The sequence below is a fragment of the Thamnophis sirtalis genome, unplaced genomic scaffold, assembly GCF_051295495.1.
Source record: "Thamnophis sirtalis isolate CommonGarterSnake01/CBP01778 unplaced genomic scaffold, rThaSir2_p1.2 scaffold_6, whole genome shotgun sequence".
Lineage (NCBI taxonomy): Eukaryota > Metazoa > Chordata > Lepidosauria > Squamata > Natricidae > Thamnophis > Thamnophis sirtalis.
This window is the reverse complement of record NW_028261386.1, coordinates 64,241,640-64,258,637: the sequence shown is the minus strand read 5'-3', so window position 1 is coordinate 64,258,637 and position 16,998 is coordinate 64,241,640. Positions and strand designations below refer to the sequence as shown.

The 16,998-nt window shown below is 36.0% G+C and overlaps 1 protein-coding gene across 1 annotated transcript in view; it reads left to right on the top strand.

Annotated features, from left to right (window-relative positions):
* KIF26B (kinesin family member 26B) overlaps positions 1-16,998 on the top strand; it is a 219,811-nt gene that overhangs the window by 149,388 nt on the left and 53,425 nt on the right. The window contains exons 8-9 of the mRNA XM_087718931.1: positions 2,537-2,720; positions 3,577-3,736. Of these exons, the coding sequence (XP_087575057.1) occupies positions 2,537-2,720; positions 3,577-3,736 (344 nt within the window). The remainder of the gene's footprint in view (positions 1-2,536; positions 2,721-3,576; positions 3,737-16,998) is intronic.

Genomic DNA, 16,998 nt, shown 5'->3' with positions numbered 1-16,998 from the left:
CTGCTTTATAGTCTTAAATGTTTAAATTAATGTGTGAGAAGAGACAGAAAAAGAGAAAAAAGCTAGATTTCATGATTTTAAGGAAAACTGAAATTGAGTGTAGAAGGATGAGTACTTTGGATTTCAAAAATTGATTGGTCTTTTTTTTTAATTCAGAGGATTGCATACTAGAAAGCTAATGTGTAAAAAAGTTCAAGGTTTATTATGGTTCTTTACAATGATAGTGAAAACACAACACAAAGAAATCTAATGAGAAAAATAAAGAGAGAGAAACAAAAAGAACAACATAGCAAGAACTAAAAGGGTACACAGGAGAAACAGAAAGAGGAATAGGTGACCGAGAAAAAAATATGTGGCAACAGTGATGAGATACCATAAAAGCAGTGTCAGGAAAATAACAGGTCAAAAGAAATCAGTTACTCAGGAAGGTGATGGGTCTGCCTTCAGTCCAAGAAGAATGAAATGAGCCTACTGTTGGATTGGATTCCTTGGCATAATCCCTTGGCATAATCCTGCATTAATTGGAGTTGGACTTGATGATCTAAATAGGTTTACCCAACTATGATTCTGTGTGGCAGGAGAAATGTATGTATGTATGTATGTATGTATGTATGTATGTATGTATGTATGTATGTATGTATGTATGTATTGTGTCACAACTCCTGGTATGCCCAAATATGGGAGGGAGCATACTGCTTCCCTTTTCTGTCTTTCGGCTCACCCTAGGAGCCATCCAGGCAGAAAGCCATTTTTTTATGTTGCCTTTATCAGCACAAATGCAACACACACACACACACACACACACACACACAAACACACACACACACACACACACACACACACACACACACACACACACAAATTTTAAATAAATAAACATTGATCACAAAAAATAACACCTGGTTATTTCAATTGTGTGGATAGACTGCAAGTTCAGAAACAATCACATGCATCTACAATCCAGGATTCTAAATTCCAAGTGAATGTTGTCTTCCGGTGTTTGATTCATTATCTTCACTGTACAGTAAATTCTTTATACGGTGACACATTCCAATTTTTTATATAAAATTTAAGAACCTAGTCATATCTGTGAGCTATAGTTATCAGCATATTAACCATATTAACAGTTATGAATCTGAAACAAAAATATAACCATTGGTCAACTCAATATCATATGGATAAGGGTCCCATCTTCATATTAGATTATACAATACTATAACATAGTAGAACTGGTAATTTCTCTTGGAACATTCTCTGAGAAATCCAATAAGTATGGAAAAGAAAATCTTGTTGTGAATCAGTCTGATTTTTAGATCATATAGATTGCTTAATCCATCATTATTATACACAATTTTTAAAATAATTTAAACAATAGTTAAATTGCCATCTGTTGCACATTTCCATAGGGATATTAGAAACTCTTGGTAGTATTACTAATCAAATTAGTATTGTTTCAGTTTATTTATTTGTTTAAAACTTTAATATAACTGCCCATCTTATGTAAAATATGGGCAGTTTCCAATTAAAAATTTGACCTGATATATTTCCAAGATGTTGGTTATATGAATAAGCTTTGGTATAGAATATGCATAATTATCAATAAAATGTAATACATCATCAGCATATATTAACATGTCATTCATTCATTTATTAAAATTCTGTGCCACCCATCTCATTATTAAGTGGTTCTGGGCAGCCTACAATGGATATAAAACAGTATAAAACTAGAAGAACTTTAAAACAATAAAACCTTCAGAAGTAAGAATTAATACATTAAAATTAACCCAGATAAAATAGAAAGGACCAGTACAAAAAACAGGGTGGAAGTGGCATTTTCTCCTAATCTATTAACCCCTCCAAAGTGGGACACTCCAAGCCAGTTGATAGAGCCAGGTTTTTCAGTTTTTCCTTTCAGTCTTGGCATGTGATTGATATCTTAATTAGTTTGAACTAAAAAAGTAATGAAAAAAATCCTTCAAAGTAATTCATAGAACAAAGTAGCTGAATCTACAATGTAGTGATTTGGATGTCAAAGGACTTAGGATATGGCATAACTAAACAGCAAAAGACCAGCCTGTGGGGCCTCTGCCAGCAAAAATGGAGCTCCATTTTCACTGGCGGAGGGTTGCAGGAGCCTGTCACAACTGAAAACGGAGCTTGGGAGCCAATTTTCACTGGCAGAGCGCTCAGGCCATCACAGGCACCCCCGACAAGAGTGATGTTGAACTGATCGGGCCCACCCTGGCCACACCCACCCCAGTCCCCTGAGGTGAAACATAACCCTGATGCGGCCCTCAATGAAATCGAGTTTGACACTCCTGGTCTCGATGAAGAAAGGAAGCATGGCAACCAGCATGATACTAGATTCAGCATCAAATTTTGTTCTTTTCTCCTTTGAAAGAATTTCAGCTGCAGATATTCTGTAAAGCAGCATGTTCCTTAATCAGGGCAAAATTGTATTTTGACTTTGTTAACTGACAATTCCTTAGCAGTGTTGAATCTCAATAAGCTTTCTATGTCTCTGGGTACCTTGCAGCTTCAAAACCAAAGTGAACTCAGAGCTCCCACTGCAGAAAAAGCTGCTTTTTTTCTTGATGCAGCAATTGCCTCCCGTCGAAGCAGTCAGCAAGATTGTCAGGAGGAAGATCAGAAGAATTCACATATGCTCTTCACTTTGCACATCTATCAGTATCGAATGGAGAAGAGTGGCAAAGGGGGAAGTAAGTCTCATTGTTTTCCCACCCACTCCTATGATTAGCCATTATTCAGATGGCTTGTATTCATCTGATTCATACATATGCAACAAGTATATTATATCATGCAACATTTTTAATAGTGGTGTGCATGTGATATGGTGATCAGACCTATTGTTATTGTTGGCCTAGTACACATATTGATGCTGTGAGTCTAAGGATGGTTCAGAATGAAACAGGGGAGAGTTATTTTTGTGATTTACTGTCACTTCTACAAATGATTGTGCCAGCCTCTTTTCAGTTCTTGTTGTGTGAAGCCAATGCTGATGGCTATAAGGAAGGAGGGGGGAAGGGATATATATATATCTCTCAAATAATAAAAGATAATATCATTTTGCTCTATAAATCTTCAGATTCTATTGTCTGAACCTAAATATGTCTAAGTACCAGAAACTGCCCTTTTCTCGGCCATTCAGATTTGGATGTAAACCATGTTTTTGCCCAGGAAATGAACTGGCAATGTACGCAAACATTTGGAAACAGTCAGAAAAAGCTTCCAAAGCAACCACTTGAATTGAAAAATGGAACCAGCTGCTTTAATGAATCAGAAAGGAGTCTTTTGGATGGGTTTTTGCACATTCCAAAGCACCTTTTCTAAAGTTGCATAGTCATTCATGTATTTGGCTTATTCTTTTTCTTTTTCTTTCTTTGTTCAAGAGGTAGAGTATTAATTGGTTAATTTTAGCACTATATTAAAAAAGATCTACAGAATTCAGCAGGACTTGAGTCAGATTCTGGGGGATAAGGTTATCATTTATGCCCAAATCATGCTTTCAATGACAAGGTATCATTTATTTTGTCACTTTTATTTCTTTTCTGACAGTGTCAGGAGGCCGTAGTCGATTACATCTCATTGATCTGGGAAGCTGTGTTAAACCTCTCAGCAAAAACCGTGAAGGGGGTTCTGGGCTCTGCCTTTCTTTGTCTGCATTGGGCAATGTCATTCTTGCCCTTGTCAATGGCAGCAAACACATTCCATACAAGTAAGTGAGTTTTCTTGGCCTCTCTTCATGTTATCGCTCTCTTACTTACCTGTGCAAAGGTAATGAATTGAATTACAGGCTTGTAATAGTGTTGCATATGAAAGTTGCAGAGATCATAAAAATCTCATGGATCAAATACAGATAGGTTAAATCCATGGGCATCATTGATGGCTCCTTACAAAATTGTGGAACTTTTTCTTAGTCTGAAGGCTGCATTTGGCTTTCAGGTCATGTGCATAGAACTATCCTCCAAAAGCAGTGGGCTGGAACAGGATAAGAATTTGTTTTGATTTGATTTACATTTAATTAAAATTAAATATAGCTAATATGTTTAGTCTGCAGTTATGTATACAAAGGGTTTTCCCTTTCTATCACATTAAAAGTTATAATTGGTAACAGCTTTTGAAGGTCTCTGAGAGCTACATCAATTGTTTTCAAGGCCTATACTTGGTTCTGAGGCTTCAGATTTATGACATATCAGTCTTCCTAACCAGCAGAGAAGATTCATTGCTGAACTATTTGCATTATTGGCACACATTTATTCAGGATTATAAAATGGCCACTTGCTTTGAACAAAAAAGAATCCATTTCAGAAGATGAAGTGTTGAGTCATTTATAATTTGGAAGAGGCCTCATTTTCTTCGTGTTTATGCCATTGCTTTCAGTATGAATACCATTGTTAGTGGCATACTTGAAGGAAAAAATATAAAGGACAAACAGATATGTGTAAAGCAGCAGGATATTTTGTTGTTGTTCTTTCCTTAACTGGTTGTACTGTATTTCATGTTTGTTGTTTGAAGATATATACATATTTCATTTATTTAAAGCCATTATATCCTACTGTTTGACCTGAAAGTCTCCCAGATCACATTTGAGTTTCTTTTTAATTCATATTTACATTAATAAAATCATACTAACGATATGTAAACAGTTCTAAATAAATCCACCACCCGTAAAATGAATATTGAGACAATAAAAGCCAGATTAGATTTAGAAGCTACTTGAAGCACCTGGGGACATTCTTGATGGGATTCCATAGTTAGAAGCCACCACTGAGTAATGTTTGTCTCTAAAGCTTGACAACCTTGCTTGTTTTATGTGGCTTACTAATGAACACAGTAGGACTTCATAAAATACAGACAGATTCTTTATTTTTTCAAGGTTTTTGAAAATATCAGTTCCTATAAAACATTGGTATTAGCTAACTCCAGCAGCTGCTTTTCTTGGCAGTGTATATTTAAAAAAGAAAGAAAGAAAATGAAAGAAGCTTTGCATACACTATATTGGCAAGTGCCTGCTGCAGCGGTTTATAGCAATTAAGCTACAATTCTTTTGGGTTCTTGCACACATGGAGATGCCAGAACATTTATTCATGTTTGCATCTATCTCTTGAGAAGTGACACAAAACTGTCTCTTTGTAAGCTACAAACAGAATCTATTTGTAAAAGGAACATTTAGCCTGTTCAGATGATTTGCCAACCATCAACTAAAACCAGTCCCAAGGATATAATTTATATAAGAACACACACAGCTAAAGTGGTAGTGCCCAGTTTTGACAAAACAAAAAGTCTGTAAATAGATTGTAAATTCGGTTTGTAGGATCAGTTCTGGACAAGAAGGGCAACTAGACGTAATAAATGAATTCTGGAACATAATAGATTATATCCAATTAGGGCAATGCTAATTTAACTACCATTAAAAAAAGAAGGGCAAAATTCAGATAACACAATAGGGAAGTCAGACAAGTAGGGAAGTCGGGCATATACATGAGTCCTGCTTGTTGTATGGAACACAAAGTAAAGCAATAATCCAGACTCAAAAGAAAAGAAAAAGGTATTATCTCATCTCAACCCTACTTCCCATGCACATATTTAAGCTACGCTTATGGTAAACATTATTTTTTTTTAATAATGAGAATCATTTTATTTAATTTTCTTATTTAAATGTGCTTATTCTGTAGTAATTAAAAGCTATTAGGCACATGTGTGCTTCTGAAATTAACATATACAGTTTGAATGGAAACATGGGTATTCAGTCAAGCATCAGTGCTGAGTGGAAATTTACCATATACTTATGCACATAAATAAGAAGAAAATGAGAAAACTTCAAACTAATTGTAAATTGCTGAAAGGGATTGGCTCTGCTTCTTGGTCACTATTTTAAAAAGATGGATGGATGGATGGATGGATGGATGGATAGTAATTCTAAATTTTCTACTTCAGCTGAAATATTTATGAGCATCCACATACTATCTATTACTTGGCCTATTAAACACCAGAACTCCAGGATTTTCCCAAAGATATATAAATGGGCTCCAAAACAGAACTCAGAAGATTCTTTAGGGAAATTAAGATTTTCCTTCTTCATTTTTCCTTTCTAAAGCTTTTCTGGAAATTAAAGAAAGGTCTCAGTGGCATTTATATTATTCTCAAGATACTATTGCCAATTTGAGGATCACTGGAAATTCCTGTCTTCCTCTTCCCACTACTTTGGGAGATCGGACTTCAGTTATTTCACTATATTAGCCACTTCATTAAAATATAAAAGGAAGATTTCAGTGGAGAATCAGTATGCATGTTTATATTTCCAAATTTTTTCTTGAATAAGGAGCTCATTCTTTTCCACGTGCTGTAAAAATTCATAGTCTTCTAGAGAAGGGAAGAAGTATGGCCTGACATAATTAAGTTTCACAGGACTTACTTAAGGCAATAATGAGAAAGTTTTATTAAAATGATTGCAGAAATTGTTACTACTGCTTTATTTCTCTAAAAGCATTAAATTATCTATGTCTGATTTCTAAGATGAATGTGTCTCTTTGGCTCTCCAATGAAAACTCATTTGCACACATTCCAAATACTCCTTTATAATGATCATTATAAAAAAAACCTCGATGCTGGTTGCTAGGCAGCAGGGCTAATAATTCATAGTAATGCAAAAGTAATCATTTTATAAAGTATTTATGAATTTCTTACTAAATAATATCAGTTTAATTTACTTTAGGACATAAATCTTACAAAACGTTATAGCCTTCTACATTGTATCATTTAGGAATATAACTTCGCATATATATATATATATATATAGTGTGTGTGTGTGTGTGTGTGTGTGTGTGTGTAGTATTTGTGCTGATAAATAAATACTACACAAATGTAACAAAGGCAACAGTAAAATATTGGGCTTTCTGTCTGGATGGTCTCTTGTGACGAGCCGATGGACAGAGAATGGAAGCAGTTAGCTTCCTCCCATAATTGGGGCATACCAGGGGTTGTGACTTTATATATATATACATATACATACGGTATACATATACATATACATATACATATACATATACATATACATATACATATACATATACATATACATATACATATACATATACATATACATATACATATACATATACATATACATATACATATACATATACATATACATATACATATACATACATACATACATACAATGACTGGGATTTTTCACCTTCTGTTGTCATTGGTTTTAAAATATTGATGGTGTTCAGATCATCCATAGGATTGCCAGTTTCAAGCACATAGGAAAATCATAGAAGTAGAGTTCTGAATTTATTGCATTGTGATTGATAAAAATGCAGAAAATGGTATGTTAGTAAAATACGAGCAGCTTTTTTTCTTATTTACTATTGTATATCATCCTCTGCCACTGCAGTGACTACTTAGGGTGAAGCGGGCATACATATAGCACCTGGCTTTGAAATCAAAGAGTAGATGATAGTCATGGTCAGGGTGGCCTTTACATAGATGCATCTTGTGTGCCAGATCCTTCTATTTCTAGATCAGGAGGTTCTGCTCACTGTCATTTATACCTTAGTCATTCCTATTAGATTACTACAGCATACTGTACAAGGGGCTTGCCTTGAAAATCACTTGGAAGCTTTAATTGGTCTAGAATGCAGTGATGCACACAATTTTGAATTTTCCAAAGTTCGCCCGTGTAACACCACTACTGCATGAGCTACATTGACTTCCAAGTAGCAATCTGAAATGCTGGTTATCATCTTTAAAGCCATAAATGACACAGGGCCAGTATACTTGGGGAACTACCTACTTCTAAAGAGTTTTGCCCATTTCAACAAATCCAAAGGAGTGAGTAGATTCCAGGTCCCCACAACCTTGCAGAATCAAGGGGGCATGCATTCTTTGTCATGGTGTCTACCAAATGAAACAGCCTCCTACCTGTGGCTTGAATGGCCCCTTCCTCTTGGCCTTCCAGAAAAGTATGACAACTTGCCTTTCCACTCAAGTGTTAGGCCCAGGGTGTGAGAGGAACTCAATATATGCGTCCTTTTTATGGAATGGTTATACAGTGCCTTGGTTATTTATTTATTTATTTTTCTTGCATTGTATGATTTAAGTTGCTTATGGTTTTACATTTTTTTTTGTATATACTGTTTGCTTCCCAAACTTATGTATTTTTTTGGGCAGCTAAATAATGTTTCTAAAGAGAAAGTAGAAAGAGCGTCCAATTGGCCTAAATAAATTTGTCAGCAGCATGATGAGTTAAATACTCTTTGTTCCCATACAGCGAGGTTTTTTTCCCACCCTAAAATGCTCATGCAAAATTGTTGCATTGTGTTTACTAATGTGTACTCTACTGTCATCATCATGGTCAACTACCAAATGGATTACTGCAATGAGTGTCTATGGGACTCCCCTGAAAGCCCTTACAAGTTTAAGCTGGTTCAGAATGGAGTAATTAACGGTGCACTTGGGCATGCCCAAGTTATATCTCTGTTTTGCAAGCTTCATTGGCATCCAGTGTGCTTCTGGGTACAAATCAGATTTATAAGTTGTTGTGATCCTGTTTTTATAATATTGGACAAAGAACCCATTGCATTCCTATGATAATGAGATAAGATCTATAAGAAACTTACTATCTCATGCATAAAATCCTCTATGATCATATTTGCACTGTTAATTCATATTCATGTACTTGCTCAAGCATATTTATAACAATTGTAATTGCTATTTTTTTCCTACTGTCAGTTTTTGGATGCAAATGAGTGTTACTCTACCTTATGAACATATGGGAATAAAATACCAGCATTTTACTAATAGAAATGTGCAATCCAGTGAAAACATACACTCTGTTAAAATGAATATAAGACAAAAATTCATTCTGCCTTACTATTTCTATTTAGCTGGGAACAGTTCCATTGAACCAGAAGGGTCTTAACTTGTTATTGGTGTGATTTAGCCTTGCTGATTTCAATAAGACCATTGGTACTTGCTGTTTTAGAGCAGTTCAGACACATGATGTAGTAGGCATTGTAACACAAGAATAAAGAGGGTCTGCAATGCAGAATTAGATATAGATGTAATTAATTAACTAATTAATTATTAAAATATAATTATGTACAATTACTGACTACTTTACACAGCTTTAAGAGGTAAAGATAGCTGAGAATGCACATATGAACCACTAATCTGCCTATTTCCTTAAATATGACTTGATTGGAATTAATTCCAGTCAAATTTATAAATGAAAGGAAATGTTCTCATGAGCATCGGTAATTTTTAACAAAGAACAATATAACACATCTTTCTTCTTTCTGGTGACTGCAACACTAACAATAACTGAGCAAAAATAGATTTTCTCCTTCACAAAGGACATGTTAGATTCCCCCTTCGAAGGTATAATTTGGCTGAAGATTTGACACAATAAGACAGTAATTAAATCTTTTTCATAATTCAAGACTGGTACAAATGAATTCAGAGTCTCTGACTATTATGCCTGACCTCTAAACGTATGTATTTTCTGGATTCTGTTTCCCCATATTTTCATTTCTGTAAATAGAGTTTTCTCACACCTGTAACTAGGACTTACCTCCTTATATTCTCTGCATTCTTGTTTTAGGAATATTTAACTATGAATGAAATCCCAACAGAATACCACAATTAATTTTGACTAGTATTTCATGTACATGGAAGATCTGAACATCATTATTTTTTGAATAAAGCTGATACATGCTCCTGTGTGTGTGCCCAAGATAAGGGAATAAGACAGCTAACATGGTCTATACAACTATATCATTCATACATACACACACACACACACACACACACACACACACACACACACACACACACACACACGGATTCTGGTTAATTCAACACGTCAATATTATCTGCATATAGTAATGAATGTCCAGAAACTAACATGAACCTGAAAAGAATTTATGCTAGCATAGTTCAATTAGATTGTTACAAATATAGTCAGAGCCTATTACAATTTCAGAAATCTGTAGCAGAGAATCCCCTGATTATCACCTTGGCTAAAACAACCCAAAGAGGTGCCAGTTTTTAAATCCTGCCAACCCTGGCCTGCTCTTCTGTTTCTATTGACCATTCTCCTGGCAAAAAATAATGTATTTGAAGGAAATGCCTATTTTTATATGTCTTCATAAATCATTTGGATTAGTTTGGGTGTGTTCCTTGTATAATTATTTTATAATCCATTTGTTAGAGCATTTCGTCATGTACTAAGCAAATCAAACCTATTAAAGTGGAAACATTTCCATTCCTTTAATTTACCCCTACTGAGAGATTTATACCACTTGGGATGTTTATATGGTGATTAACAGTGCTATAACAAAGAATCTTAATTTGAAACTTGGCAAAGCTGCCTTTTATAATGTCTTTATATGAGTCTCTTATGTTACTATTTAAATCAATCCATACATTTATCCTTCCCACTTGGAGTAATTTGTATGAATGCTACCTAACTCTTCAGAGGAGTAGGTATGAATCAGAGCCGCTTGTGCCGGTTTGATCTGGTTCAGCTGAACTGGTAGTGGAAGTCAGGCCTGGGTTGCAGTGACCTAGGCCTGCCAGGCCCCCCAAACCAGTTCCCTTGCCGCTGCTGGGCCGCCGCCATTTTGGATTTTAGTGACTGTACATGCGCAGTTCACTGTAAATTGTTCTGCGCATGCAGATCGAACTATTTACATTCAACAGCGCATGCACACATGCATAATGTGCATCTCGGGTGTGCACAGGTTATGAACCGGTAGTAACACTGGCAGCAATGCATCCCTGGTGTGAATGCTGATAGAACTGAACAACAAATAAGAATTTTCTGACATTTTCATTTCCAATGAAGACTTTTCTCTACTGGATATATAGTTATCCACAAGGAGTACTAATTTTTATAAGCTTTTAATATTTACTTTAAAAGTCAGTTATTGGAGATTGAGGAATCTGGGCTAAAATATAGGTTCTTCTTGGTTCTGCTATGTTATTCTCTTTTCTTTTAAATCTTGGCTATACAAGCAGCAAAGAAGAGAATCCATGGCTGAAAGGTTCTTTCCATTCTGAATCTCACATATCATGAAGTTCAGATCTCTCAAAATCTCATGTTGGCCAGGAGATGAAGACTAAGGGAGGGGACCTCTTCAGCCTTAATGAAGCCAACACAGGCCAAATATGAAAAATAAAGGAAAGAGGATGTTGAAAAGGTCAACTGGAGGGCAGTGTGGCTTTCCAATTTAAAAGTAGATCCAGAAAAAAAAAACTTTCCAGGAAAATGGTTCTTGGAAGGGTGAGAGAGGGTATATTTATTTTCTTAACTAGTCAAACAGCTTATAGTGTTTCATTGTGTCTGCTTACCCCCAGCATAAACACAGCTCTTATGAGGGCAAATCTGAATCTCAACAATATGGAGAGTAGAACTGTAAATACAATCACCTGCTTTTTGTGTTGTATTTGTGATGATTGCATTGATTTTATGTTAGTCTTCCTCAGATTTTCATCCCTTCTTGCAAACTTGTTATTCACAGATTTTCATTAATTATTACCTAAAGTAATTTATACACTGTTGCACTATTAATTTACACCTTAGCTTTCAGAGCAAGAATCAGAAATGTTCATTCCCAGACATTTCATTCATTAAGTGATAGTTCAATGAAGCGAACAGTATGTTCTTTAATTTAGTCTTAAACTGCTAATACTCTAAATCTTTTAACTTCTCAAAGTAAGACATGGGAGAGATTACTGCCATAGTTGCTATCTCTTAAAAACAGTTTCTGAATAATAAAGTCTCTGTGGTTTACATGTTTATACTACACATCACATCTACGTAATAATGGATGCATTGGGTTCACTGGGGTCATTCCTTACTAAGGGATATGATGCCTGTTTAGGTGTCCTGTTCCACTTGATTGAGGGGACGTAGGAATTTTCCTTGAAGGACTTAGCAAGTTCTTGATTTCTGCCTGAAATTAGGAAGTAATTTGGGCCTTGCATCACATCACTTCTGTCTGTCCTTTCTCTCTCTATGCACCAATCCAGTACTGTATTTTAGTTTACCAAGGTCCTCCAAAAGATGAAGCTCTAGAAGATATCTTCCTGGAGTACCTTGGAGGAAGACCTAAAGTGACTGATTGGACATGATTGGAACTCATATCGGGATTACCTCATGGCAATAAGGATAGGAAAATGCCATCTGCCCTTACTGTATCTGCTGATAGCCATCCAGTGGCTCTTTTTAGGGGTACCCATTTCCAGGGGGCAGTGAGCAGAACAAGAGATTGTGAAGAACATTCAGATTATTTATTAGATAAAGTCATTCAGCTCTGCTCCAAGATGAACTCCAACTGGGCAGCCCCATCTGAGGTTTCTGAAACAGTCTTGTGTTGGGATGTAGGATGAATGAACTGGAATAATGCCTGAGGAAATGGACAGGATTCTTTCCTCTTTAATGATTTGTTAAGGTAGCCAGGGAGGTAATCTGTGGTTGAATCCATGCTGGAGTACCAACCTTGTTGACAGAGGGAACTGTGCCTTCAGCCTTGAAGGAGGCAGTGGGGTATTCCTTTCTCAAGAGACTAGTCTTGGGCCCAGTGATTTTGAACAAGTATCATCATGCAACTTTCTCTTTTTGGGCAAATTTGTTAAGAAGGTGGTCAGATTGCAATTACAGTCTGGAGAATTCTAGATCCATTTCAGTTACATTTCAGACTAGGACTCAGTCTTAAGACATCCTTGCAGACATCTTTGTGGACCTGTGGCAGAGTTAGGATGAAGATGGTGCATTTATCCTAACATTTCTTAATCTTTCAGTGGTGAATGTCCATGGCTTCTACCATGATGTCCTTTCCTATGGCATTTGATATAATCTTATATCCTAGAGACATGATAACCTATTCTGGTCCAGTTATCTCTGTGTTTTATTTTGCACATTCCCAAGATTAGTGCAGCATGGTAGTGTTACCCTGAAAAAGATTTATTCAGAAATTCTGGGATCCTGGGAAAACAAATTCTCTTTCTGGAATTTGGAACTACTTTTTTGGGGGAAAGGGGGGGCTTGGTAATAATGAGGTTCATCTTTTTAGCTTTGCCTTTGTCTTCACTGTAGCTAAAGACATAATGGGATTTCATCCTTGGGAGGTGAAAAGATGATTACTTCATAGCCATGTAAGTTTTTAATTAAGAATTAATTACATTTTTATCCCAGCTTTTTTCCTGAAGAACTCGGGGTAGTTTATACAGTTCCCCTCATTTTAGTCTCACAATAACTGATGCCGAATAGGCTGTGATCTGGAGACCAATTCAAGGTTACCCAATGAGCTTCATGGTTCAATACAGTTTTGAATGAGGCTTTTGTTAGTATTGATCCATGACTAATTGTGTTGTTAAGCACTAGGAAGCAAGAGGGGAAGGTATGACTTACCTGCATATTGTCTATAGTAAGGAAAGGCTTCTTGTTAACCTATATGCCCTACTGTTTCAAAGAAAAATATATGTGGACAAGCAGGTAGTTTTAATTCATCTTCAGATAGCATACAGATACTCGTCTCAGATATATAATTAAGTAGAAATCCAAGTCTTGTTTGTCTTATACTCTGTACAAATGTTATGTATATCTATATGGAGATCGCTGAAGAACAAGTTTAGATGATTTGTAATCTTCATTTGGAGGAAAGGCAGAATGTAAATACAGCATTATCATCACAGAGATTGGCAGTGCTATCACTGGCTGCACTGGGACAGCATTCCTTGGGGATATTTTCCATTCATGTGACTTAGGTAAGATATAAAGATACACACAATCATTTTTGCTATATCGTGAAATTTGTTCCTTTCTGTGTGATCATAAACCTTCTGAAAACCGATTAAGTAGTTTCTGCCGAAAGTGTTTTCCTGCTGTAATTGTAATATAAGATGTGTATATCACATGGGGAAAATAAGTAAATCTGAACTATCAGAAAATGTTAGCAAAGGCATAATTTTTCACATTCTTCAATCAATCATTTAGTTATTGATTATATTTATTTTGTGTTCACTGGAGAGCTTGCTATCTTTCAGAATTAATTGGATACAAAGACAGAGTGCATTTCTGAGACTATAAGTACATAATTGAACTCTACAACAGTCCTTAAAAATCTGTGTACAGAATAATACACTTGTTAAGACTTGTCAGTGGCGAGATGTAATTAGGTGGAAGTAATGAGTCCTCTGTTACTTACCTCTAAGTAAATATTTGTGGAATGGTTTCCCTGATGTCATTCTCTGGTTGTCAAGGACGGGCACACCCGATGCACCCATACGTCTGTATATTTTTAAAAAATCCCAGAGAGTTTAACATGATTTAAATAATAGGATTAGCATAATAATTAAGATTTGTAATTACTGCATTTTACTGACAAATTAGAGGATATCCAATCCACAAAACTGCCTCTGAGCTTTGCTGGTATTATGCTGTAAACTAAGAAATACAAAAAGTGCAGCAAGAAAAGCCAAATATTTTCCCCCTTCAGTGATTCCAATACCACAAAAAAAAATGTTATTGAAACGTGAATCTTTAGTATGGGAACTATGCATCACAGATATAAGCTCTGAGACTAGAGGAATTCAACTCTGGCCTTGAAGAAGAAGTAAGAAAGGGGAAACGGTTGCTCAAACAGAAAATAGGAAGCATGAGAAAAAGATTGTGTGGCTTAAGTATCGTATCCTTAATCAGGGACAGTGAAAGTTTTCATAACCTCATTAATGTATCTTACAACAATAATGCAACATTCTTAGGATCCTTCAGTGTCTGTTTCTTGACCTGACCTATCTCAAGACTCTTTGATGCTAAGGGTGGGATGTTTATTCCTATTGTGCATGTTTGCAGCTCAGTCCCTTTCCCCTCAGTTGCTTTTTAATTACTGCAGGAGCTATATGGAACAGGATGTTATGTTACTATTTAGAATTAAGTTAGGGATAGTTTTTATATTCTTTCTTTTGTTTATTTTCCTAAATGTTGCTTTCTTTTCCTCATTATCTTGTTTAAAATTCTACTGAGAAAAAAATTGGTGAGAATGTTGCAGATATGAGTTCCATTCTCAAATCATTTCTATGATTTCCAAGACTTATTTTTGTAAATGCTCTAAGTGTAGGTATTGCTATTTGCTTAATATGTTTTAAAGAGGCACATACAATTATGAATTCATTCTGACAAATTCACTAAGAAATTATGACGCTGTCAGTCTTCTCTCTCATGGCTGTTTTGGAAGAGGTCAGTGTTAGCCAGGAGAATGCCTGAATCCCCTCTTGCTTTCAGAATTAATTGCTCCAAATTTTCAATACCTCTGAATTATCAGACTCCTCAGCAGTCACCAAGAGAGGGCTTATATACCTGGATGCTGCATAGCCATTTCACCATACAAGAAATTGAAACGACATTATAAGCATTGTTAGAGGAAGAAATGTTTAACACTTTCACTGCTGACACCTACAGCAATATTAGTTTCCTGTTCAATGGCCAACACCATCCCACTACTCTTCTTAGGCATCACAAGGCTGAGTACATAGTGTCTTAGCCCATACCTATTGGTTTAGTCTTATAGCATGCAACAAGGGATTTCCTTCTGTTACAGTATTTGGAAACATGATATTCTTGGTTCTGAAATTTATATGCTATAATCATTCGCCTGACAATCATAGGCAAGACCAAACTTCACCAATTCTCAGAGACATCTCAGACTCTAATTTCTGATATATTCTAATCCTCAATAGAGTGGTAGTTAATAGTGATTTTTCTGCTCCTTATGATGGCTTTACCAACTGAATTGGAAATCAAATGACTGGGATAAATGTAGTAGCATTCATCCTATCATTGCCCTATGTATCTCAGTATTATGCTCCTTTCATTTCTTATGCAGCTTTTCCTCTGCAATAATCTGAAAAAAATCTTTTCGTCATTTCAAGATCAATGATATCTGCTGCAGCCAAAGGACTGACCAGTTTGTCTGTCTGTAAGAGAGCTCAGTTTCATTAATTCAACTCTACTGTGGTCTGTACACATTTGGGCTTCTGATACTTCATCATTTGAAACAACATCTTCTGGTTCCAAACATCATTAATTGAGTTTGGAAGAACTTTCTTAGTCAGCCAGTCAATCTGGTTATGACGCCAGGAATTGGAGTAGTCTTTAAGATTCCTATGTGGAGCAACTGTTGCACATAGCAAGATCTTTCAAAAATAACATCACTAGTTGCCAAAATTGTTTTCCAGATTGTTTCCCCATCTATACCCTCCAGATGGGCACTATCTAACAAAATGAAGTTCAATGGTGAAATTCTACATTCAGGCAAGAAAAACTAATTGCACAGATATAGTATAGGCTCAATAGTAGTAACTGTGAGAGAGACCTTAGAGTCCTAGTGGACAATCACTTAAATATGAGCCAGCAGTTTACTGCAGCTTCCAAAAAAACCAGTGCAGTCCTAGGCAGAGGGATAGAGTCAAGATCATGTAAAATGTTAATGCCACTCTATAATGCCTTGGTAAGATGGCACTTGGAATACTGCATCCAGTTTTGGTCACTATATTATAAAAAAGATGTTGAGACTCTGGAAAGAATACGGAGAAGAGCAACAAAGATGATTAGGGGACTGAAGACTAAAACATATAAACAATGATTGCTGGTATTGGGTACAGCTTGTTTTATGAAAAGAGCTAGGAGTGACATGATAGCAGTGTTCCAATAGCTAAGGGGCTTCCACAAAGAAAAGGGAGTCACCCTATTCTCCAAGGGACCTGAAGATGGATGGAAACTAATCAAGGAGAAAAGCTACCTAGAACTAAGGAGAAATTTCCTGACAGAACAATTAATCAGTGGAACAACCTTCCTCCAAAAGTAAATGGTCCAACACTAGAAGCTATTAAGAAGAGATTGGACAACCATTTGTCTGAAATGCTATAGGATTTACTGCCTGAGCAAGGGGTTGGATTAGAAGTCCT